Source organism: Muntiacus reevesi, chromosome 1 (genome assembly GCF_963930625.1).
Source record: "Muntiacus reevesi chromosome 1, mMunRee1.1, whole genome shotgun sequence".
Classification (NCBI taxonomy): domain Eukaryota; kingdom Metazoa; phylum Chordata; class Mammalia; order Artiodactyla; family Cervidae; genus Muntiacus; species Muntiacus reevesi.
Window position 1 is genome coordinate 118,784,682 of NC_089249.1, and position 27,326 is coordinate 118,812,007.

Genomic DNA, 27,326 nt, shown 5'->3' on the forward strand with positions numbered 1-27,326 from the left:
GCTGACTCACTGGAAAGGAGCCTCATGCTGGTAAATATTGAGGGCAGGAGAAGGGGCGACAGAAGATGAGATGGTTAGATGGCATCACTGACTCAGTGGACATGAGTTTGAGGAAACTCTGGGAGATAGTGAAGGATAGGGAAGCCTGGTGTCCTGCAATCCATGAGGCTGCAGAGTTGGACATGACTGAGCACTGAACAGCAAGGAGCCCCTCTAGTCACTCTTTTTTAAGCAAATAAGCACAGGGAGGCTGGGTCACTTGTTCAAGGTCACCCACAGCTATAGGCAAGTCAGAATTTGACCACATAGATCTGGCTCCACTGAACTGACTTGTGCCCTGAGCATGGATACAATCCTACCTGATGGTCCAGCCATCTGAAGGCTTGAGTGGGACTGGAGGGTCTTATTAAGGTGGCTCACTCACTGGCTGGTGGGACGTCTCATTTCCTCCCCATGGGGAGCTCCACATGGCAACCTGAAAGTCCTTTTTTGGGTAAATGCTTATTTATTTATTTTTTTTTAATTTTTGGCTGTGCTGAGTCTTCCTTGTTGCACATGGGCTTTGTCTAGTTATGGTGAGTGGGAGTTACTCTTTCCTTGCAGTGTGTGAGCTTCTCATTGTGGTGGCTTCCCTTGTGGAACCCAGGCTCTAGGTTCGTGAGCTCCAGTAGTTGCCGCTCATGAGCCCTAGAGCGTGCCGGCTCCAGTAGCTGTGGCATGAGGGCTCAGTGGTTGTGGCTCTTGGGCTCTCGAGTGTGGGCTCAGTAGTTGTGAGGCATAGGCTCATTTGTCCCATGGCATGTGGAATATTCCTAGACCAGGGACCAAACCCATGTCCTCCGCACTGGCTGGCAGATTCTTATCCACTGCGCCAGCAGTGAAAGTCCTGTGTGTCTTTACAGCATGGCTGTTAGCTTCCACCAGAGCAAGTGGTTAATGAGAACAAACTGAATGGGTAGTGCCTTTTGTGACATATCTTTGGAAGTCACATACTGTCATTTCTATATTCTGTTAGTCACATAGGCCAGTCAGAGTTCAAAATGGGAAGGGATACACAAGGGCATTGATACCAGTGAAAAGCCTGAGGATCCATCTCTGAGGCTGGCTACCAAGGTATTTTAATAATATTCAAGCCTCAGAGAAATTCTTCTCCACATATATTGCCTATAACCTCACATCTGAATACCATAAAGTTTTGTAGATGGTACCACTGTCAAAATGAAACACGGAAACTGCTTGAGATTATGATGAGGATTCAGCAGTCAGTAGAAGCACTGAGGTTGAGGAAAGATGATTTAATGTATCTAATTCTCCTTTCAGCATGAATGCAATAGGATCTTGTATAATGAAGTACTGTTTCCGGGTGATGCAAACCTTCTATTTTCCTGCTTCTCTGATTTTTGGTTTCAGAGGTAGTAGAATTAGTACAGTGTTTGTAGTAGTTGAACCCAGAGACTGAGAAGCATTTTTTAGTATTAAACAATTCATATTACTCTTAAATTTCTATTTCATAGGTATAGACACAAAATTCATGAAGCAGGATAAGAATTGTTTACATTGGCAACTAGATGCATAGGAAATGCTAGAATAATGAAAATTTCAAAATATAGATATTAGAGTACATTAAAATTTTAAAGAAAATTTAAAATCTTAAATCTATTGAACCAGTATTATTATTCATTATTTATAATTTGCAATAGAAAATAATCAGTAGAAATTTTTCAAACAGATTATTTACTTAAATTTTTAAAATCTAGAAATAGTGCAAGTGGTCTTACATTGAGCATTACCACATAGTAAAATTTGCAATAGGACTGTATACTCTAAAATGTAGACTTAATTACCAATTTTGTATAAGTTTCCTATCTGTTCCTACATAATAAATACCACAAATGTATCAGCTTAAAATAATACTCATTTATTATCTCACAGTTTTCATGGCTCAACCGTCCAGATACTACTTCAGTAGGTCTTCTGCTGAGGGTCATGAAGCTGCAGGGTCAGCTGCTGCATTATTTCCTGGAGTCTTGGCTGAGAAGAGTTCACTTCCTAGCTCATTCAGGTTGAGAGAAGAATTTTTTTTCTTGAGGTTGTAGAACTGAGGATTCTGGCTTTTTACTTTTCTTTTTATTTGGGGAGGTGATATAGTCCACCTTCAGGTCCTATAAGTTGACAGCAGTTCCTTGAGGTCATTCACAGTTCCCTGCTGTGTAGGCATCCCAACACAGCTGCTTGTTTCATCAAGCTCACATGGGAATATTCTAGCTCCAGACTGCTAAAGTGGACTTGTGTGTGGTATAGCATAATCACATCAGTGACATCCCATCATCTTTACTGTATTCTAGTTGTTAGAAGAAGCAAATCATAGCCCCACCACACTCAAAGGAAGGGTTTGGACAAAGATGTGGACCCCGGGAGGTAGGAATCATGAGGAGTCACCTTAAAGTCTGTTCACTGCAATGATCAAGCAGTGGAAATGAACAACTTGAAGAGATCAAGTGAAGTCCCTTATAAAATAAATCTTTACAAAATAAAATTGTGTAACTGATCAAAACAATAAAAATGTGAGAAAGAGAATTATGTTCATAGAAACAACAGTGCAACTCTGGCATGCCCATTTAGAAGATGATAAGAAATTGCCATTTATGCTAACATGCCATTAAGCCAACTTGCCATTTATGAAATTGGCAAGTTGAGCAAAAAGGGCAAAAACTCAAGCTTTCCTATGGATGATAACCTGCAAATTGGCCATTACATCCTTTGGTAGGAAAACTCAATTTGATTAAATTAGTGGTTATAATTTTCCACAAAGTAAATATGAGAGAAAATTTATTAATTCATTTTGCAATGTATTTTTTCAAGGAGAAAAAGAAACTCTAGAAACTCCTTTGTATTCTAAGTTCAAAGGCAAAGTGTTATGTCACTATTGTTCCATATTTCACAATCAATCTTTCAGATCTTTTTTTTTTAACAATGGAGATAATATAGCTGCAAACAGGTTCATTTTATTAAAGGAACTCAGAGCTCTTCCTGCATTACAAAAGAAAAAAAAAACAAACATGCATGTAGTTGGCAGAATTGAAATAACAACTGAATAAAGCATGAACAAGCAGGGGCATATGCAACATTATAAAACACTGGCATGATTTTCTTCAAAAGAAAATATATGACCAATATAGCCAAATGATGCTTTTCTGTGACATTAACTGTACTATATTTCATAAAACAAAATGTCTAGATGTAATAGGAATTATTTCAAATATTGGTAATACAGTGATCAATATATAAGATAGATAAAAACAATAAATTTTTTCTATCTAGAACAGAGAAATTAAAATTGAAATGGAATGCTTAATGGGTAGCAAAGTGAGAGGAGAAATAATACATAAAAATTTTAAAAGTAGATACAGTTTCAGTTCAACTAAATTGTTTCAGGGGCAAAGTAACATTGGGCAGCTAATATTTATTATATATATTGTTGAACTACCAGAAGAATAGGAAGTTGAAATTCATAAGTACTTATTTTGTTGTTTTTATGTTGGTCGTAGGGAATACAGGCTTTGTAATAAGTGGAGAACTAGTCACAGGTCTTTCCCTTCTCCCCAGGGAGAAATCATCAGTTGTCTGGGAGGCTGGACTGGAGAGCAGCATCTCTCACTAGATGAGGGTAGGGGGCCAATGGGTTTCAAAGATCACATCTTCTAGACATCCTGAATGAGTCCTCAAAAATGATTTTAGCAATCTAGCTTCTTGTTTAGACCAATTGCACTTAAAAGAAAAAGTTATTAACATATAATTTACATGCATTCGCCCCTTGAAAGTGTACAATTCAGTGGTTTTTAGTATAATCACAGACTTGTGCAGCCATCACACTGTCTAAGTTTAGAACATTTTCATTATCTCAGAAAGAAACTATGTGATGTCACCCCCCGGTTCTTCACCACATCACAAGCTTTAGGCAACCACTAATCTACTTTCTATCTCTGTAGATTTACTTGTTCTGGACATTTCATATCAGTGGAATCATGTAGTGTGTCCCCTACTGTTTATTATTCACTGAGTTTTCTGGAAAACTTACTTAGGATCTGTCTAAAAATTTCAATCGTCTCTTATACTTCAGATTTATTACAGTTTTTTAATTTTACTCTTTCCATTACTTGTATATCATAAAAACTTTCAAATGCCCATAATAAATCATACTGAATAGAATGATGTATTGTAGATTTTTAAGCTCGATGGCAACAGCATTTGACTTCCGAGGACAGTGAAAGCAAATCCCTGCCTGAATTTCAACTGATTTTAAAGGGGGTATAGCTGCAATATGTTTGACTACACAGATGATTTTTGCATTATCCTCTAATTACAAAATAAGAGAAACTGCTTCTAGTAGGAATTAACTGTGTCTTAGAAACATCATACCTTTTTTTCCCCCATTCTTAAAACATCTTTTCAATTTAGTGCATTCATGTTTGTATTAGTGAAGCAGTACTTTCTGGCAGTTTATTAAACATAATATTTAATACTGGCTTGCCTAAGTAAAAGATTATAAAAAATCAAATAATGTGCTTTTATTTTTGTTAGTCTTACAAGTTTTTATAAATGAATGCTATCAAACTGTTGGAAATAAGTCTTACAAAGCATTTTGTAGTCTTTTTTAAAAAATAATTTATTTTTGGTTGCACTAGGTCTTTGTTGCTATGAGAGGGCTTTTTCTAGTTGTGACGAGTTGGGGCTACTCTTTGATGCAGTGTGCAGGCTTCTCATTGTGGTGGCTTCTCTTGTTACAGAACACAGGTAACATGAGCATGGGCTTCAGTAGTTACAGCACTCGGGTTCAGTAGTTGTGGCGCCAGTAGTTGCTCTGAGGCATGTAATCTTCCCAGACCAGGGCTTGAACAGGTGTCCTCTGCATTGGTAGGCAGGTTCTTATCCACTGCACCACTGGTTGTTCTTGTTCAGGCACTCAGTTGTATCCCAACTTTGTGACCCCATGGACTGCAGCATACCAGGCCTCCCTGTCCTTCACCATTTCCCGGAACTTGCTCAAACTCTTGTCTACTGAGTCGGTGATGCCATCCAACCATCTCATCCTCTGTTGTCCCCTTTCTGCTCCTGCCTTCAGTCTTTCCCAGCATCAGGGTCTTTTCTAATGAGTCAGCCCTTTGCATCAGGTGGCCAAAGTATTGGAACTTCAGCTTTAGCATCAGTGCTTCCAATGAATATTCAGGACTGATTTCCTTTAGGATGGACTGGTTTGATCCTCTTGCAGCCCAAGGGACTCTCAAGAGTCTTCTCCAACACCACAGTTCAAAAGCATCAATTCTTCAGTGTTCAGTCTTCTTTATAGTCCAACTCTCACATCCATACATGACTGTTGGAAAAACCATAGTTTTGACTGGACAAACCTTTGTTGGCAAAATAATGTCTCTGCTTTTTAATATGCTACCTAGGTGGGTTATAGCTTTTCTTCCAGGGAGCAAGCATCTTTTAATTTCATGACTGTAGTAACCATCTGCAGTGATTTTGGAGCTCCCCAAAATAAAGTCTCTCACTTTTTCCATTGTTTCCCCATCTATTTGCCATTAAATGATGGGATTGAATGCCATGATTTTTGTTTTTTGAATGTTGAATTTTAAGCCAACTTTTTCTCTCTCCTCTTTCACCTTCTTCAAGAGGCTCTTTAGTTCTTCTTTGCTTTCTGCCATAAGGGTAGTGTCATATGCATATCAGGTTTTTAATGTTTCTCCTGGCAATCTTGATTGCAGCTTGTGCTTCATCCGGCCCAGCATTTCTCATGATGTACTCTGCATATAAATAGGCAGGGTGACAATATACAGCCTTGACGTACTACTTTCCCAATTTGGAACCAGTCCATTGTTCCGGTGTCTGGTTCTAACTGTTGCTTCTTGACCTGCATACAGATTGCTCAGGAGGCAGGTAAGGTGGTCTGGTATTCCCATCTCTTTAAGAATTTTCCACAGTTTATTGTGATCCACCCAGTCAAAGGCTTTGGCATAATCCATAAAGCAGAAGTAGATGTTTTTCTGGAATTTTCTTGCCTTTTCTATAATCCACAAGATGTTGGCAATTTGATCTTTGGTTCATCTGCCTTTTCTAAATCCAGCTTGTAAATCTGTGCCACTGGAGAAGTCCCATAAAGTAGTCTTCTTAAAAGTGAGCTTTAAAGTTGATAAACTCGGTGCTAAATCACTGGTGAAATCTTTAATATATAAAGTAAGAGTAACTAAGTAATTGAGTTATTTTACAATAGAAGTTATAATTAGAAAGTATGTTAATTTACTGCCCTTAATAGTTTTACACTATGGAATTCTCAGTAGGCATTTAAGAAGTCTATATTTCAGTGACATCCCATTTTGTATTTGCAATTTTTATAGGCATTTTTCTTTTTCTTAAATGACGTTCTTACATGTTGTATCATATCTTGAAGTGATGAGTTGCAGTATTCATATAGACAGTAAAAAAGAGCTGACTCTGCAGTCAGACTGCATCCATTCAAATCTTGGTCCCACCCATCACTAGAAAGTGCAAGTGACTTAACTCTTTTACACTGTAGTTTCCTCAGTTGCAAAGTGAGAATATTATACTCACTGATTTGACCTGCTCTGAAGATGGAATGAAGTAATGTATATGTAACAATGTGCGTAAAACCTTTTGCACAAGATAAGTGTACTAAGCTTATGCTCAATGTTATTAGCCGTTTCATTTTCTGTGCTGGGTATATACAAGCAACATGAAATAGTGGATGTAACTAATGAATTGGTCAGTTGGAAATCTTGATTGTATTTCCTCTAATGCAGTGATTCTTTATATAATGATGAACACATTTCTGTTTCCTCCAGCTTATCTCTCTGTATATATTTTGTGACATGTAAAGTAATCTTTATAAAATATAGAAATTATGTACTTAAAAATCAGTGACGTTTTATACAAAACAAACACACATTTTTGCTGCACTACAATTTATAGGTTAGATAGTAAATACTTCCTATTACTAAGTTCCTTACCTGAAAACAAAGCAAAGATGAATTCCTTATTTGGGTTTTAACAGCATTTCTTTCTCTTTCCTTGGGTTAGGGTTTTCCAGGTGACTTTGGAGACAGAGGCCCTGCGGGTCCTGATGGCAGTCCTGTGAGTAAATAGTGAAGGTCCACCCTTGCATTCTAGCATCATTTGGATTCCATAGCAACCGTACTTGTCATGTTCATTACCACATTCCTGACAAACACTCTTGACCAGACAATTGTGATACCACTGAGCACATTCCATTTTGTGATTTTACAACAAGAGAAGTAAAACAAAGTGTTATAAATTCTGTCTTGAGATGATCTTTACAATTCAGTATCTTGACTATGTTATACATTACTAAGTAAAATATTACAGGTATACAATCACAATATTGACGTATATTCAGTGGGGGCTGGGCGGACATGGGAAAGAAGCCTTTCATATATATCAAGGTACTAACAAGCCTCGTGTAAAAATTGTGCATTTAGTGATTGCTCTTTTGGACTCAAACCTGTTATTGACCTACCTTACTTTTGAGTAATTTATAGAGAAGTCTTTGAGGGGATCATTTAGATATCTGTATTCAGATCAGGGAGTTAAAATTCTAAAACTAATTTAACATATTATAAAAAATGATGGAATGCTGTTTTGCCTGAATTAGGAATAATTCCTATATTTAGACATCTGTAAATAAAATAATGTTTGAAAATAGTTACCTTTTATTTCATTTTCTAAAGTATAAACTATATTAGCTTATGCATTGAATTTAGCAAAAGTTTTGTTATAAGGCTTGGAAGATATAATAAGAGCAGAACTGATTTTGAAGCAAACTATTAAAAAATTGAATCAGTCTTAAGTAAAATGCTTGTCATCTTTTTCTTTCCCATGATTCTGAGCAGCTTCTCATTTCAGGCATAATAAAGTTAAGCATTATTTATATGTTTCTTTTATACCATTTATGTCTTTACACACTTAGTATGAAACCATCTTGTCAAATATACATGAAGTTTGTTAGAGTTGGACTCTTAAAAAATATTAACATTTTACCCTTTGAAATCTGCTTTTTTAAATTACACTGCTTGAAGAGCATTTTGAGTCATCTTTAAAATGCAAGAATAAACTGGATATTTTCAGTGTATTGGTTTATATTTCTTAAATTTTATACTACACCTCTGTTGCAAAGCAGTTTAAATGCAGAAAAAAAGGGGAGGTTTATTCTTATTCTTTGTACCATGTAAATGATATAACACTGATGTGGTATAGATTAGGAATTATCACAAGGACTGTAATGATGAGGTCAAAAGACTCACAAAGGCTCATCAGGAATCAACTGGAAAAATGATAGTTTAAAACCTCATACAAATAATTTAACCATATTGGTAATTTCTTACATTTGTATAGTGCTTTATGAAAATTTTCAGAACCTTTTATATAACAGTTTTCATTGCGTTCTTTACAAAATGAAAACAAATATTATATGTTTTATTAATGAGAAATTTAGAAAATTTAAATAAAGTATTTCAAAAGAGCTGACAGTGTTTTAAGTCATCTGAAAATGTTCTCCTCACCCAACAAGTTGACCATCCTGTCTTTTTTCACTACATATAGGCTAATTAGGGCTTCCTTGGCGGTTCAGTGGAAAAGAATCCAACTGCAATGCAGGAGACGTGGGTTTGATCACTGGGTCAGGAAGATCCCCTGGAATAGAAGTGGCAGCTCAGTCCAATATTCTTGCCTGGGAAATTCTGTGGACAGAGGAGCTTGGTGAATTACAGTCCATGGGGTCACAGAAAGAGCCAGACACAACTTAGAGATTAAACAACAACAGTAGGCTAATATTATGTCTATAATGCTGATTATTGATGAGACTTACTCACATAACAGACAGAGAAATCTATTATCCCAGGCAAGGTGGTAGTCCTGGCATCCAAAAGCATGGAACCTGGGCTACTTTTATAGAACATTAGCTGCCACCAAAGAATTGCACTTCTCAGGATGCAAAAGAGTAGGGAAGTTGCAGAAGTTAGCTAGAAGAAGGTAAAATTTGGTATATTTTTTCCTAGAAATTTTTGTCTTCATCTTTAGAAAATACGTTTAGTTTGGAATAAAATTTAACCAATTTTGCACATTTCTATTACATAGGGACTTATAGGTAGCATTGGTCCTCCGGGATTTCCTGGGCTTCGAGTAAGTATCCAATATCATCCTTCTTATAAAATTCTTTTGTGTGTATTTATATTTGTTCAATGTGTTTTACAAACTTTAGGATAAAGAAAATTTTTGGTGTCATTGTTGAATATCAACATTACTCACACATGTTTTCCTGCCAGATATGCAAATTTGATCAGTAATATGAATCTAAAAATGAATTATATTTTATGATAAGTTAAAATAACAGATTTTTACAGGTTAATGTGTATTTGTCTGTTTCATTGAAGGATGCTTAATCAAGATTCAGTTTCTCCAGAAGTATGAGACCTAGAACAGCCACTTCTTTCCTTTGAGGTAGTCTTCCATACCATCTGGTCTGGAGAGACAGATAGGGCTAAACAAAAGCACATGGTAACTGTAGGCTTTATGAGATAAAATTAAATAAATGATTAGGAAAATCATCCTGAACAAAAGGTAGGAGCCAGACTTCACCAGTACCATTGAACATTTTCATATCTCATTTATTTATTGTACTTAAAATAATAACTATTATTTGTTCACCTAATTAATTTTTATACAGTAAATTCAACTCTTAAGTTTCACTAAAGTTTCTGATGTCATCAAAGTACAGTTTAGTAAAAGCTGTTCTTTGAAGGCTAAAACAATCCAGTCCAGATACATGTCTTTCTGATACATTTTTAATTATTTATTTGACTAATCAAACTGTCATATGTATCTTCCTGGTATTTCTTCATAAATATAAATTTCTCTCATCCAAATTTCTGGTTCATGACAGGGATATAAGTTACAGATATGGTATATAAATTTAAAGCCATATGCTTTAACATTGAACCGCACTAAAAGCAGGAATGACATACTTTTATGAAATGTAAGGAGCCTAATGAAAATAGAATCTTAAAGGTAAGCCTATTTCTATTCACGTAAAAGTAGGGTATGACCATGGCAGAGGTAGAATTTCCTTTAAAAATCAATTTAGAGCTCACTCTAATATGTAAAGTAGGTAATTAAGACTCCAGAGTTTTAGGCCATAAATTATAGCTCCAGTATTTTTAGCTTGAACTTGAACACAGGTCTTTTGACTACAAAGTTTTTCCCCCATCTTAACTGACCCATGGTAGAAGGTGGTAGCCTGGCCAAAGGAATATCTTTCAGAAGTTTAGCTATTGGAACTGTGGTAAAAATCAGCATAATAGGTTTTTAACTTTCCCATATGGGATGGCAGGAATATAGAATTGAGAATTAAAAAACTACAGTTAGTCTAAGACCTTCATACTTTTCTATAATATTAATATAATAATAATAAAATTAGCAATAACAGCTCACTTTCATTTAGTATTTTCTATGTGCTAGTCACAAAGATTAGGTAATTTAATTCTCAGAATAGCCTAAGACCATTTAGCTTATAAGTGTTGAACTTGGATTTAGAGCCAGGTGATGTACATCCAGAGTTCAGTATTCTCCCCCTTGTGCTATACCATTTCCTTAAAACTTCTATAACCTTAAAATATGTATTGTATCTCTTAAGAGATTTCTTTAGATGTCATGAGAAGCTCTATGTGAAGATAGAGCCTAAATGATCAACTTCTTTTCTCAGAACTTAGAATAGGGCTGCACCTGTAAGTGGTAGTCACTGACCCTACCAGGGGGGATAGACAGGAAGCAGGGAAAGGCAGCTGGACTCCAGAGACACACTTTCTGCATCCTTCATCTGACCTATTAGCATTAAGGTTGGTTAGCTCCAAAGTTTCCATTATTATGTTTAAGACCCTGCCAATATTCTTAACATGGCCTAAGATGTCTAGGCTTTTGGTTCCTCTCTGCATCTTGAGAATATACTCTGTGCATAATCCAAGCTGTTCATTCTTCAGATGCAGCCTCCTTACTACATGACCTTTGCACTTATTTGTCTGCCTGAAACACTTAAACTCTACTTTTCTGCCCAATAGTTAACTATTACTTATCTTTCAGTTCCAGGACTTAGTACAGTGCCTGACACATAATAATGCTCAATAAAAATACCTGGACAGAAAAGTCCTTTCTCTTCCTCCGTTCACTCTTTGGTAGGTGGGAAGAGATTTTATAGAAATGAAAATGGCTTATGAAACTAACAGTCATTTTTGTAGTCCTCACTCTTCTACAGTAATAGAGATGGTATTTTATACTTTCCAAAGTACTTTCTTTCACATGTATCTAATTTTTAAAGTAGATAGAACAGGTATTATTGCTTCCTCTCTTGTACATTTATTACAATTTTAATCAAAATAGTGGGAGCACCTACTGTATATCGAATGCTGAACTAGATGCCAGGCCTAAGAAATACATATAAACAAATTAAGATCCCTGCTTCCTTGCAATATTATAATCTAATATGGGCCCAAGTCAAGCCACTGAGAATGGAGCAATTTATCTTAGAAAATCAGAGTGGCTTCACAAAGGAGATGTCTTTTAAGTTGTGTTGTTGACTGTGTGTGAGTGGGGTGAGTTGGGGAAGGGGCTCTTAGGCAGAAGAAGGTTGTGTTCAGATGCACTGATGTGGGGGGAAATGGAATGTTTTGGAAATGAAAAGAGGAAGAGTGGGCTTGCAGCCTGGGAAGTATGGGGTGATGGGAGAGGAATGTAAGCAGGTGAGGTTTTGAAGACAATTAGGAAAGATTATGTGAACTTTGGTGTTCCATAGTGAACAGTTTAACTGTTTGCCCTATACTGTTGCTTTTCATGTGTTCCCTTCCAGCAGGGCAGGTATAACTCCTGACAAGAGGTGATGCTGCTTTCTCTAGATTATTTTCTCCATGCAGTTAATTGTTACCGTCATTTGCCTTCTCAATTAGTAACAGTGATTATTGCCTGGTAGTGTGACTGGGTATGGTTGAAAAGCCCAAAAATGGCATTCACAATCTTTTTGGTGATATGTTCACTCATGAACTATAATTGGCTAGTGGCTGCTATTTTGATAAGGAGAAGGCAATGGCACCCCACTCCATTACTCTTGCCTGGAAAATCCCATGGACGGAGGAGCCTGGTGGCCTGCCATCTATGGGGTCGCTAAGAGTCGGACACGACTGACATGGCTTAGCAGCAGCAGCAGCAGCAGCAATTTTGGTCAGAACCTACCCTTGGGTCTCTCTATTTCTTTGACTGACTTTGACTCAATAGTTCTCTATTATTTGTCACTCTGTGGGAGGCTTTTTTGCTTCTATTGCTATATCCCAGACACCCTCTGCTAAGTCCCAATGCATGAAATTATTTCTTCTGTCTACTTCATCTTCTTATGGGAATGAAGTGTGGTAGGTAGGGAGTGTTGAAGGACCTTCAGGTTATCTTTATGGAATTGAAAACTGTTACTAATCTATCATGAATCAATTTCAGAGTATGTAGTTTTTTAGGAGTAGGATTTTCCATACAGCCTGTGACATACCACAACATATTTAATGTTTCTTGGAAGTTTCTACACCCATATCATTTTACTTTCAAATTATTTATTCTACTTTCAAATTCTTTATTTTACTCAGTCCTGTATAATGAATATGCTTTTTGATACCTCTTGAAATTTACTATTTTGTGATTTTTCTTTCAGAGCTACTAAATAGTAAAATAGAATATTGTGCACACAAGGGATATCCATCTGAAGATGCCAGACTATGCACAGTAGTATATTTACTGAAATAAGAATTAAGCATATTGCCTATAGAAAAACAACAGGACAATAAAGAAATATTTGTTTTTGATATTCCTTTCCATTTCTTACATGAATTAGTGCTGTGTGATTTCCAAACAGAGACATTTATTGTATTTTGAATGACTGTCAGAAGTTTCAAAGCTATGAACCTTGAATAAACTAGCCACTGTAATTAAGAATATGTCCCATCAGTGGAATTTGTCAGTGATGTATTGATGCTGTGCTTCCATCTGTTAAGTTGGAAAATATTATTCTGCCTCTCACAGTCTCATATTTTTCACCATTAAATATGTTGGGAATAATTTATCTTATGTTTCACAGACTATAGGACTCACCCCAAAGTAAAGATGTCATATTTTCCATTCTGAAATTTGTAGTATATAAATGTGGACTCTTAGAAGTGTACTGAAATGTCAGCACTCTAGAAATCACTGTTTTAAATTTAAAGTTGATTTCTTCCTCCAGTATTCATTCCACACTTCATTTCAAAACTCTTATGTGCCAATTATTATGTTGGGCTTGAGATATAAAAAAATGAATAAATCATGCTTCTACACTCACAGAATGCACAGACGAGGAAGACAGGGGGAGAACAAACAAAAAAGGAAACCAACTAAAAAAAAAAAGCAAAAACAGTGCAATATATTTAGTACTGCAGCAGAAGCACATTCCATTAGTGGAAACTATATTTTCAAAGGCTCAGAGCATGTGAGAAGGGAGAGTATGTTCAGACTAGAAAACGGTTCATTGTGTCTAGAATGTTGGATTTAAAGGAGGGAGAAGGAAAAGGCAAGTAGGAACAAGTGGAAGAAGGTGAGACAGAAAGTCCTGATGGAAAACTGGTAGTAAGGGTCTGGGATACTGTCCTAAGAAATACGGATTATAACTAAACTGGGCAACATTTTCAACATTGTCACAAATGCACCTTTAAAAGTTCCTAAACATTTGGGAAGCATAAAAGGGAGGTTGAAAGCAACTCTTTGAAGATAAAGGATGATGTGTTAGCCAAGCACAGGGAGGTAGCAAGAGGAAGCAAGAGAAAAGAAGAAAAAGGCATCGTTGACACAAAAATTATCTCCAAACAATCAAAGAGATTTCCACTATTTTTTCAAATTTTACTTTCAGAAACTTTTATAGTTGCTATTGTCCTTTAAATTTTAAGATGACATGTTGAAGTTTTTCTGGGTTTCTTGCTTGCACGAGATTATAGTGGTAGTTAATGTTTTTGCGTAGTCTTGCATTGGAGAAGTTAAATTGAAAAGCTTGATATTGGTGACTGTGTCTTTTTCATGTTTGTTTCCTCAACACTACCATACAACACTACTACAATGTTTGATACATATTCTGCTCAATAAATGTTAAATGATGAATGAATGAGCAACCCAGAAGCGTAGAGCCTTTTGTTTACTACTCAGTTCCCTGAACTTACGGTAAATTTTGTTATCTGCAAGTTATAGATCATGAAGTCATTGGAATGCCTAGCACATAGTAACTTCCCAGGAAATATTTGCTGAATAAATGGGTGAAAGAAAAATCTAAGAAAATCAAATGAAGTATTTTTTGAATACTTCCTGGGAACATAGCACTAAAATATTTCCCCTATCATCAAGATATCTCTTTGGAGAAATATTTCAAAATGAATCCTGTGGATAGTAAGTATGAGAACTCAAGGAAGAGAAGGATCCTAATAGATTAGATCAGTATGAGTAGGCTTAAGGAAGCAGAATAGACCTCACTAAAATTTGAATGATTGGTATGATTTATAAATGTAAAGTGGAAAAGAAGTTGTTAGAGAACAAAGCATGTATGGGAAATTAGTAAGATGAATTATTTTATTAAGTTTACCATGCTCTCTTTTTAATCCTGGTGGTGCTGAAGGATACCTTTCTTTCTTATTGCTTTTCAGGGCAGTGTTGGCCCTGTGGGACCAATTGGACCTTCTGGAATCCCTGGCCCAGTGGTATGTTTCTGTTTACATAATGGATATTTCACTTTGATTTCTCTATAATGTCACAAAGTGTCACTTTCTTTTTTAGGGTCTTTCGGGCAATAAGGGCCTACCTGGAATCAAAGGTGATAAGGTGATTTAAATATTTGCATTGTCATAGAGATAATTTTTTAATCACATTTACTTTTTTTTTGAGTCAGCACCACTTACAAAATATTTTTATTAAAATACGGGATCCAATCTGTAATATCAATTATATAAGTTTTCTCAAAAGTAGGAGAAATAGAGAAATTATTCTTGTATAACTTGTATTTATTTGCCTTCTGATTGCCACATTTGCATTGCTAAAGTGTCTGTGTATGAAATTGTGCTCCCCAGGGTGAACAAGGCGTTGCAGGGGAGCGAGGAGAAACAGGGTATACTGGAGACAAGGTACCATTAGTTTTATATAAATTTAAAAAAAACACAGTGAAAATGTATGCATTCTTTAAAAAGAAGGGAATACTCATTATTTCAAATCACGTGTTTTTTTAGGATATAGTATCAATAATTCTGCATGTCTTGTTTGAAACATTTTCTCAATTTTTTTTTAGAATAATTCCGTAACTTTTTAAAATAATTTGCAAGTAGAGGTACATCTGCCTTCTGTGGTGTAATAGCTTCTCTCTTTACTGCTCTTTTAGGGCGCTGTGGGTTTTCCTGGACCACCAGGGATGAGAGGAAAGCCAGGACCTTCAGTAGGTTTGAACTTCTGCTGTTCTTTCTGATTCATGGAGTGCGCTCTATGACATGACTCTTGATGCCTGTTGGTGTTCGTGGAATGTAAGAAGTAGGGTTTACGTCTACCAGTACGGCGTTTTCTCTCCAGTTTTAGAATACAGCTAATCCTTGAAGTTTTCAGCTTACATTCCATAGATTATGAGACCTCACTCTCCTCACCTCCTTCATCCCAGTCCAAAGCCAAATTTCCATGAGCCTTAAAGATTTTGGTTAACCTATTATAGATAGAATTTAAACTAAGCAGTGGATTTTAAGCCAGAAAATATAAAGCAACCTTAAATAACACCATAATTTATTCAAATATCTGTTTCATTAAGGGAACATTCTGAAGAAAAGATAGCATGTCACACTCTGTTATGGACCCAAATATTCTAGTTCCTTGTCTTTTTTAAATCTTTGGGCATCAATTAATTGAAATAAAAGGATACTGTGTATTGTAGTTAACTTGAAGCCCAGTAAACTATAAAACTAAAGTTACTGAATAGTTAAAAACATTTAAATAGAGTGGTTAAAACTTGAGTTAATGATATATATCTACATATTAAAAATCATAGTAATGATTATACCTAAAATTCTCTGAGTGTTTACAAAATGCCAGGCAGTATTCTAAGACCTATACTTCTAATTTAATCCTTAAAACAGTCATATGAAGTTGGTACCATTATTATTCCTATTTTACCTATGAGGAAAAGTGAGACAAGGAGAGTTAAATAACTTGCCAAAGGTTCCATAGTTAGTTGGTAGTCACCCAAGAAAACCTTGGTGACCACAGATGTCAGAGTCCATGCACTTAGTCACTGTGCCATAGTGTTTTATGCTTCAATGGTTTAAGATTGTTTTAGGGTTTTAATGTTGATTACAACTCTTTGACTGTGATTGTAGATCCAAAATGAAGTGAAAGTCGCTCATTCGTGTCCAACTCTTTGCGACCCCATAGACAATACAGTCCATGGAATTCTCCAGATCCAAAAATTAGATATTAAATTATAATTTATTAATCAAACATTATAAAAGAGTGTTGTTTTCCTGAGCAATTTCAGCATGTTTCCCTAACTCCACCATCTCATCTTTAGATTGTTTATTTTTGCATCAAAGTAAGCAGCATTAACGGAGAAGGCAGTGGCAACCCACTCCAGTACTCTTGCCTGGAAAATCCCATGGCCGGAGGAGTCTGGTAGGCTGCAGTCCATGGGGTTGCTAATGATGAGTGTGAGGTTTTTACTTGTTCATATTATACATTTCTGTACTATTCTAATAAAAAATGTTAATATCGGCAGGGATTACTTTGGTCAGAGACAGCTGACTATTTTTTTTGTTTTATCAAATCTTGAAAAATATGTACTTTGGACTAAAGATAGGATAAGAGACTTAGGAATTATTATTTGTGAGACCACCTTGACTTTAGACTCTCACTTTATCACTTGTTTGTATCTTACTATTATTTAAAAAGTTGCAGATGTTTGACTTAGAAACCTTTCCTAGTTATGGAAAGAGACACTTGTTTAATGAAAAATTTCTTACAAAAATAAGCAACTATATTAAAAATAAATTGTACAAGTTAGTGTCTATCTAAACTCTTTGCTCCCTATCATGCAATGAATGCCAAAGTCAGATGAACGTCTTTATTCCTTTATGTCTCCTACTTTTGGTTTTTTGGTTTTCTGTTATCTACAATGTTAGTGTCACTGATACTGTTTTCAAATGGATCTAAGCTGTAACATGAAAGAATGTTCTCAAGATAAAAGATTGTTCTGATCTAGAAGGTTTTTAACATTCTGGAATAGGGAAACTTTTACCCTGCAAGTATTTAAAAACGAGAGAAGATGACCTATCTTAAGCTAAGAAATATTGTTTTTTTAAAGAGAAAAAACAAAGTCAATTATGTCCTTTTCATTTTTTGGCTAGAAGTTGCTACCATTTATAGAAGTTTACTTAATCATTATACAGTTCTTTACATTTTTATAAAGGTAAATTGACATTCAAGGAAGCTTGCAGTTGAAATTTTTCAAAATGAAAGTTTTTCTGAAGGATAAATAAAATTATTCCACAAGTTCATGTTCTTAAATATCAGGTTGTGGATCAACTACTCTGATAACAAAGGCCTGCTGTATTCCACTTTTTCCTCAGTCTTGTAAATTTAGCGTCTTGTTTAGATTTTGCCACTAGAGGGCCTCAGTGAAAATGCTGTTTCTGTCTGTCTGAGGTACTTTTCATTTCAAGAATTTGAATCCCTTAGATACTCACTATGGAGTATGATTTTGTTTATTTAGGGGAACTTAAGTGAACTTCTGCATAATATTTGACAGCTTTTCTCTAGGTTTGGTTGTAGGTGTACTGTGTACTGCCTAAGTCCAGAGACTGCAGCACTGTATGAGGATGAATTTAATACACATGGAAAACTATGCTTTACTTCTTAGAAACTGGATGCGCAAAGAGTTTATGTATAATAAATTCAAGAAAGTTTATATATCCTGTTACCTTTTGTCAGATTTGAAGCTCACATAGAAGTTTAATATGACAAAAATAATGAATTCAGTTGTTTTAATGAAAACAAGGATATCAGTCTATTGGCCTTCCACGTTCTGTAGTTTCAACTCCTGAGAGGATCACCAACCCTCTCCAGGATCAGGCTTTTACCCTTCTTTTCCAGCCCTGATTTCACATTGTTAATCTGAATGTCAGAAAATGGCTGCAGAGATATAGAAATCAAATCTTCAGAAGTTTAATCAGAGGATCAAAGTAATCTAGGAATTCTAGGTAACATCCAGGAGATGAGAGAGGATGTGAATGGAAAGATTAATAGTTATAAAATTGATTAACATTTAATGAGTACTTTCTATGTGCTAAGCACTGTGCTTAACACTTTACATTTGTCTCATTTATTTCTCACAATGACTGTAAGACTGTTAGTAACATTATTATTATTCCTATTTTATTGGTGAGGAAATAGGCTGAGAGAGATTAAGCAACAGGTATTTAAATCCAGGTGATTCTTAATTACTAAATCAGGCCCCTTATAGTTACCAAAGGAGAGAGAATTTTTCAGAGGCAATCCTAGAATTCTAGTTGTTTATGAAAGCAGTTCCTATGTAGAGTTTCCTACTTTATTAAGTCAAACTTTATTCTCTTATCTTTGGATAACACACACCTACAACACAATTTTTTTCCTTCATTTGATTTCCATTAATTTGTATCTCTAGTATTTAGGGGTAAATATGTATAGATCTATACACATCTTATATAATAACTTTCATACAATGATGATGATTTTAAGTCTTTCTGAATAGTCGTTACAACTTTGAAATAATATATTGACTGCTGTTTGCCAGAAAGTCATTACAACTTTGTGTGACATAATATATATAGTAGTTTTTGCATACTATATGTTTCCTTTTTCAATCATATTTATTAAATTAATGTTTATACTTTGATTTCTCTCCCCCAAACTCCACATTGTAGGGCCAAACAGGTGACCCAGGACCCCAAGGGCCATCTGGCCCTCCAGGACCAGAGGTAAAATGTTGGTGGGAATATAATTAATTTAAATAAATGTCATAGCAATTAAACTTTATTAGTTAAACCTTTTATATAGTAGGCTTAAGCAAGATTCTCTTTAAAGTTTATATCTTTGTAAACAGTTTGGACTAAATGTTTTCTGTTATGTTGGGAAGTATGCAACAGTGATCTCCAGAAAATAGAAAAGGTATTAGTCACATAGTCCTGGTTAGATCACAGTTGATTTGTTTGTTCTGCACAACAACTACTAGTAACACATAGTTGGGGCTTACAATCAAATTTCAGAACATAAGCGCCGTTGAATTTTTAATGCAGACTGCTTCCAATTTTTTAATGTGCACATATCATTTGGATCTCATATTCTAGAATAAACATGAGTAAGTCTGTAGTACATGCATAAGGTTTGCTTGTATAGTATATTCTTTGAAATTCTTACTTATGCTTAATCCTTGATGTAGAGGGGCTTTTTCTTTTCTGTAAGACTGCATAGGACTAAGCTTATGAGATGAAACATTTAAGTTTTTTTAAAAATCATTTTATGAGTCAAAGATATACTACATGGAGATAAGTTTCTGAAGCTCACCTTAGTTCAAAAATATAATCCCAAATATATGCATACATAAACATATAACCCTGTAGTCCATGGGGGCACAAAGAGTTGGAACAACTGTGCAACTGAACAAGAACAAAACCTATAAATACACATTCACATCGAATTCAGAGTCACAGATGCAGCAGTAACACTGAGAAAGTGGATTTGGCTTCACAATAAATAAATTAGATCGATAAAGTCCCCATAGTGTCAAAGCAGTAGGCGGAGTTTCTAGGAATAGTACTATCTTGATGCTTTCTCCTTCTCTTTGTAAACTCTAAAGTCTGTTTCTTTCTCCACATCTGTCTTTCAGAATTGGCTAATTTATTTTAGCAAATGTCTACTCTTACTGACTGTCTAATTTAAAAACATATTAAAGGTTAATGGTTCAAAAATCAAAACAACATAATTGCATCTAGTTTTAATAATAGGTAATAGGAGGTAAAATGGAGCAATGTATTGATATCATGATGCTGGGAGGAATGAAATTGTTTATAGTAATAAAATTTATTATTAACAGACAATTAAAGTAGTAATTAACTGATTAATATGCTTATCTCTTTTATGAGCCTACATTCTTTTAATTGTTTGTCATGAAAACATTCCTGGAATGAATCGTATTTACCTATCTTCATCATACTGAGGGTATAGAATGTAACTGACCTTTTATTATCTTTAAAGGTTATTTTTACAAACATGGATTACTGTATTGTAATTTTAGTTACATATGGTATGTATCCGAGGAAGATTGTGTCATCTCCTTGCTATCAGTGTGGTCTAAGATTGTTTCCTTTTCTTTACAAAGCCAGGTTAAATTATGCATGTGCCATGTTTTCACTCATCACTTAATTTTCCAGAAATTTTTTTCTCTGTTGCTTTTGAAATTTTATGATTTTCAGTCACATTCAGAACATTGCCTAATTGTCTTTGAGTCCTAGAAGGTACTGAGTCCCAACATATACCAATTCTTCTTTCTTTTGTTGTTGTTGTTCAGTTGTTTGACTTAGAAACCTTTCCTAGTTATGGAAAGAAACACTTGTTTAATGAAAAATTGCTTACAAAACTCAGTATCTGATTTTTTTAAGTCGTATCTGATTCTTTCTGACCCTATAGACTTTAGCACGTCGGGCTCCTCTGTCCTTCACTATCTCCCAGAGTTTGCTCAAATTCATGTCCATTGAGTCACTGGTGCTATTTAAACATCCTGTCCTCTGCCGCCAACTTCTCCTGCCCTCAATCTTTCCCAGCATCAGGTCTTTTCTAATGTATTGGCTCTTTGCATCAGGTGGCCAAAGTATTAGAGCTTCAGCTTTAGCATCAGTCCTTCCAATGAATATTCAGGGTTTATTTCCTTTAAGATTGATTGGTTTGATCTCCTTGGAATCCAGGGGACTTTCAAGAGTCTTCTCTAGCACCACAATTTGAAGGCACCAATTCTTTGGTGCTCAGCCTTCTTTATGGAACAACTCTCACATTCATACATGACTACTGGAAAAGCCATAGCTCTGACTATGCGGACCTTTGTCCGGTGCCTTTTAATATGCTATCTAGGTTTGTCAAAGCTTTCCTTCCAAGTAGGAAAGGTTAGTCATAGCTTTCCTTTCTTTTAACTTCATGGCTACAGTCACCATCTGCAGTTATTTTGGAGCTCAAGAAAATAAAACCTGTCACTGCTTCCTCTTTTCCCCTTCTATTTGCCATGAAGTGATGGGACTGAATGTCATGATCTTCGTTTTTTGAATATTGAATATTAAACCAGCTTTTTCACTCTCCTCTTTCACCCTCATCAAGCGACTCTTTAGTTCCTCTTCACTTTCTCCCATTGGAGTGGTACATCTGCATATCTGAAGTTGTTGCTATTTCTCCTGGCTGGCAATCTTGATTCCAACTTGTGTTTCATCCAGCCACATTTCGCATGATGTATTCTGCATAAGTTAAATAAGTAGGGTGACAGTATACCGCCTTGTCATATTCCTTTTCCAATTTGGAACTAGTCAGTTGTTCCTTGACTGGTTCTGACTATTGCTTCTTGATCCACATACAGATTTCTCAGGAGGTCATCTGGTATTCCCATCTCTTTATGAATTTTCCACAGTTTGTTGTGATCCACAGTGTCAAAAGTGTTAGCATAGTTGATAAAGCAGAAGTAGTTTATCTTTCTGGAACTCCTTTGCTTTCTTCATAATCCAGCGAATGTTGACAATTTGATCCTCTGCCTCTTTGAAGCCTACCTTGTTTATCTGGAAGTTCTTGGTTCATGTACTGCTGAAGCCTAGCTTGAAGAATTTTGAGCATAACCTTGCTAGCTTGTGAAGAGATCGCAATTATATGGTAGTTTGAACATTCTTTGGCATTGTCCTTTTTGGGGATTGGAATGATAACTGACCTTTTCCAGTCCTGTGGCCACTGCTTACTTGTTTTAAATTGTTTATGAGGCTAAAGATGCAACCTGTGTTCTCTCAATAAGTGGTGTAAGGTTGTTTTGGGAAATGGGCCCCAAATCCACAGATTATAATTTCTTCTTGATCATAGGAATATAATATGTAGGATTTAATATATAAGGCAGCACTTCTATTTAAATCCTTCTTGACATTAGGCTCTTAATAGAATTGTATGTCTAAGAATTTAAAATAGCATGTTTAATCATATATCAAGCCTAAAAAGTTTCTCCTTGCATAGTAGATGAATTTTCTCAGGTAAACAATCATATATGTTGTGCTATATTTAGACTTTATCCTGTAGTCAGTGATCAAAAATTTTTAACCAAAGGAATACAATTATCAGAAATGTATTTGAATGTATAAGTGGTAGATGAAACAAAGAAGAGAAGGAGACAGGGAGAGATAAAAAGGAGAGGTGGCAAGTCTGTGGCTATTTGGGAGGATAATGCAAGGCCAAGGGGCTAGTGATGAAGGCCTGTAAGAATAGATAGGAAAGGATGGCTTCAAGAGATAATTAGGAAATATGATTCACAGCACTTGAATCACAGTCCAGTTCATTCAACTCATGTGAGAAAGGAATAAAAGACGCATGTAATAATTTTGGCTTGAACAGTTGGGGAGAATGTAGATCTTCATTCTAAAAACAGAATAAAAAAAAGGAGGAAGATATTTAGGGTGTGTGGAGATAATGCTTTGGTTTTAATTTTGTTAGGGCTAAAGTGCCTATGGGATATACAGGAAATTAGTCTCATAAATGTATAGAAAATTGTAGACTTGAAACTCAGAGTGACCTAGAGAAACATGTTGGTATAGTACTCCACATAGATGTATTGAATGAAGCAATTGCAATAGATGAAATTATTTAGGACTTGTGAAACAAGATTTGAAAATACTATTCCTAGACACTCACCTCCAGAAAGTGAATGTCATTCTCTGTTTACAGTATTATTAAGTTTTAAATTGACAATATTAAGAGCAGTAAAGTAAATATCAGTAACTTAAAAACATCATGAGAATAAAAAAAATCACAGTGGAAATTAGAAAATATTTAGAATTGAGTAACAAAGTCACTATAAAATCCAATATTGTACCTAAAGCAACACCCAAACCCTAGAGGGAAATTCACAGACTTCAGTGCATTTTTAAAAAACAAGGAAGATTGAGAATAAAGAAGTTATGCAGAGCACAAGTATACGGGTTTGTTTCAAAAGAAGAGAGATGTTGAAAGAGGTCAATAGGATGGAGTCTGTGTTCTCTGTAAGTAGGAGACTAAATCCCAAAAGTGGGAGGAATTTGTGTGTGCAGAAGGAAGATACTCAAACAGTTTTGTGAAGAGTAACCAGGGAAGGGACTGGGGGCCAGTAACATAATTTCTGACTTGAATTAAAAACTTAGCTGAGCCTGAAAAACCTTTTCCACACAGCACAGCCACAACGTTCTGTACAATTTATTAGAAATTAATTGAAAACTTGAGTCTGAACTTTGTACTGGGGCAAAACAATGAAACACAGTCAGTTTTAGGCTTCTCTTCTCCCTTGGATAAAAATGTATTGCTTGTACAAAAGAAGGGCAGCAACTCATGGTATTGTGTGATTTCCATATTTGAGCACAGATTGATAACAATGTCAAAGTACAATCCAGTAAGAGTTATTAAATAAGGGACCAAAAGGATGGTCCTAGGTATATACTTCTGAGAAAGCTTTTGTTAATTATTGAATGATGAAAGGCTTAAGTTAATAGTTGAAAAGTATGATGCTTTGCGATTGATGTCTTCTGAATGAAAATTGAGGAGGTAGCCTGAGTACCTTGAGCAAATTACTTGGTTTTGTGTGTGTGTGGGTGTGTGTGTGTGTGTGTGTGTGTGTGAATATTGTGATATATGTGCTTAAGTATATCCTTTACTAAATGTTTTCTCAGTTGTCCCAGAACCATTTGTTAAGCAATTTGTTTTTGCATCAGTGATTTTAAGATGTCACCCTTATCATATACTAAATTTTCATGGTTTTGGGTCTATGTCTGAACTTTGTTTTCCTTTCCACTTTGAATGGTTGTCTGTTCCTGTGCAGTTGTCATGTTGTTTTAATGATAAGAAGCTCTATGGTATTTTATAATTTCATTGAAAAATAACTGGGAATAATCAGCAAATACAATTACATTTATAAAAGTATACAATGTGATGACTTGATATACATTGTGGAATTATTGTCATGATCAAGATAATTAGTACACCCATCACCTCATGTAGTTCTTTTAAATTTAAAAAAAAATTGTTATTGGAGTTTAGTTGATTTACAACATTGTGTAAATTTTAAGTGTAAAACAAAGTGAATTGGTTTTGTATATACATATATCCACTCTTCTTTAGATTCTTTTCCCATCTAGGTCATTTACAGAATATTGAGTAGAATTCCCTGTGCTATACAGTAGGTCTTTGTTTACCTATTTTATATACAGTAGTATGTATATGTTAATCCCAAATTCCTAATTTATCTCCCTGCTTCTCTCTACTATCCCCTTTGGTAGCTATAAGTTTATTTTCTATGTTTGTAAGTCTATTTCATTTTTGTAAAATAAGTTCACTGGTATCATTTTTTTATATTCCACGTATAAATGACATCATATGATGTTTGTCTTTTTCTAACTTCACTTAGCATAAGAAACTATATTCATTTTGCTTCAAATGGCATTATTTCATTCTTTATATGACTGAGTAATATTCCATTGTATATATATACAACATCTTTCCTTTGTTGATGGATGTTTCAGTTGCTTCCATGTCTTGGCTGTTGTAAATAGTACTGCAGTGAACTTTGGAGTGCATTTGCCTTTTTGAATTATGGTTTCCTCTGAATATATACCCAGGAGTAGGATTGTCGGATCATATTGTAGCTTTATTTTTTGTTTTGTAAGGAGCTTCCATACTGTTTTTCATAGTGGTTGTACCAATTTATATTGCCACCAACAATACACCCTCTCCAACATTTATTGAGGATTTTTTGATGATGACCATTCTGATCAGTGTGAAGTAATACTTCACTGTACTTTTGGTTTGCATTTCTCTAGCAATTAATTATGTTGAACATCTTTTCTTGTGCTTTTTGGCCATCTGTATGTCTCCTTTGAAAAAATGTCTATTTAGATCTCCTGTCCATTTTTTTAATTGGGCTATTTGTTTGTTTTTGTTATGTTGAGCATCTTTTCATGTGCTGTGTCACCACTTACTTTTGGTCTAATAGGTCTGTTTGTTTTAATGGGATGTACCATGGCTGTTGTCAACCCAGTTCCATTGGGGCCACGACTGGTACTTATTTCTCCCTCCTTCACGATCCATTTCAAATCGCTTTCACTCTCACCTTCTTCTCAGCAGGTCTTGGTGACTTGTCTAGTAGTTAACCTAAACCTGGGGCGTGAACTTCTGTTTGGAGTTCCGTTGTATCTCCTGTATTCCACATAAATTCCTTCCTGCCTCTTTGGCATGAAGCAGTCTTTCCTCCTTTTCCTCCTGTTTTTCAGCCAGTTAACCATGCCAAGTTGATGACCTCTCATCTTGTTTGCTTATATCTTGTCATAAAAAAACCTAAAGTGCTGTGGTAGCAGTCATAATTTTTAGTTTAAGAGCTTTGTCGTGTCTCCTGTCAAGGGAGAGCCCCTTTGGGTATCAGAATCTCCATCCCTGTGAAGTCCAAGATTGTGGGGACAGAAAGCAAAAATTACCCTGTCTTACTAGAAGTGATGGCAGATAGGATCACACCCACTTCTACTTCTTGGTTCCCAAGCTTGTGTCTCCTTCCTATTAGAGACAGAACATCCTATGGAGGTCTGTGATTTAATAAATACCCTGTCTCAGAGGGTGGTGCTCTGTCCTTTCATACTGCATCCTCTGAACTGGTTCTTCCGTTATAACTTTAGAAGGCAGTTCCAATGTTCCATGAGACTGGCTACCTCTCGAGAGTACAAGGTGGATTGAGACAAATGGATCACATTGTGGGCTCACTTTTAATCTCCTTCAGTGTAGAGATGCTGTGCGGTGTGGGGATCCGTGCCTGTGGATCAGGTATTCTGTAATCCCCTAGATAGCGGTGCTAGTTAAACCTATAAAGGGAGGAAAGTCAGACTTAACTAAAATACCTGTCTCTGTAAAGATGCACTGCTGATACTTCTAGAATGAAAGTGGTCCACATGAATGTAAACTACCTGTCAGTCTCTTAAAAACCATAAATGAAACGGGTGCATTTGCCACATCAGTTATCACACACCATGTGAAGGGGGTCTCAATCATCTGCTTGGGCGATAATATTATTCAATACATCTGACACAGCAGCTGCAACTGGGGCAGTGGGGGTCTACAGTCATTCTCCAAAATAAAACTGATTTTGGTAGGGGCCAATCTGACAAACTAAACAGTGCTGTAATAGAGAGCACAAACCCTACATATTTTAGATCTTGAATGATGGTACTAATCTCTGACATTCTATCCACATACAATTTGATTGGCACTTATATGGATGTGTATTGTTGTTTAGTTGCTAAATCACATCCGACTCTTGTGACCACATGTACTATAGCATTCCAAGCTCCTTTGTCCATGATATTTCCCAGGCAAGAATACTGGAGTGCATTGCCATTTCTTTCTCCAGGGGATCTTCCTGACCCAAGGATCAAACCCACATCTCCTGCATTGGCAGGTAGATTCTTTACCACTGAGCCATCTGTGAAGCCCATGTAGATGTTAGTGACTGGCTGATCCTTAGAACCAAAGGTCCGCCTAACTATAGGCGTACCCTTGCCTTTTTGGCTCCTCTTTAAGAGAAAATCCAAATCTAAGTTATTAATTTTCAACAGGTCCTTTAGAGATACCTATTTTTTTTTTTTTTTTTTTTTTAATTTGGTTGCACTGAATCTTCTTTGCTGCTCACAGGCTTTCTCTGGTTGCAGAGAGTGGGAGCTCCTCTGTATGTAGTGTGCGGGCTCCTCAACTTGATGGCTGCTTTTGTTGAGGAGCCCAGGCTCTAGGCACAAGGGCTTCAGAAGTTGTGGCTCACGGGCTCAGTAGCTGTGGCTCTCAGGCTTAGCTGCTCCGTTGCGTGTGGAATCTTCCTGGACCAAGGATCAAACCCATGTCCCCTGCACTGCGCAGTGGATTCTTAATCCACTGTACCACCAGGGAAGTCCTAG

The 27,326-nt window shown here is 35.8% G+C and overlaps 1 protein-coding gene across 1 annotated transcript in view; it reads left to right on the forward strand.

Moving 5' to 3' along the window:
- COL24A1 (collagen type XXIV alpha 1 chain) overlaps window positions 1-27,326 on the forward strand; it is a 373,554-nt gene that overhangs the window by 118,200 nt on the left and 228,028 nt on the right. Inside the window, exons 15-21 of the mRNA XM_065907005.1 lie at window positions 7,096-7,149; window positions 9,169-9,213; window positions 14,781-14,834; window positions 14,911-14,955; window positions 15,201-15,254; window positions 15,506-15,559; window positions 19,062-19,115. Of these exons, the coding sequence (XP_065763077.1) occupies window positions 7,096-7,149; window positions 9,169-9,213; window positions 14,781-14,834; window positions 14,911-14,955; window positions 15,201-15,254; window positions 15,506-15,559; window positions 19,062-19,115 (360 nt within the window). The remainder of the gene's footprint in view (window positions 1-7,095; window positions 7,150-9,168; window positions 9,214-14,780; window positions 14,835-14,910; window positions 14,956-15,200; window positions 15,255-15,505; window positions 15,560-19,061; window positions 19,116-27,326) is intronic.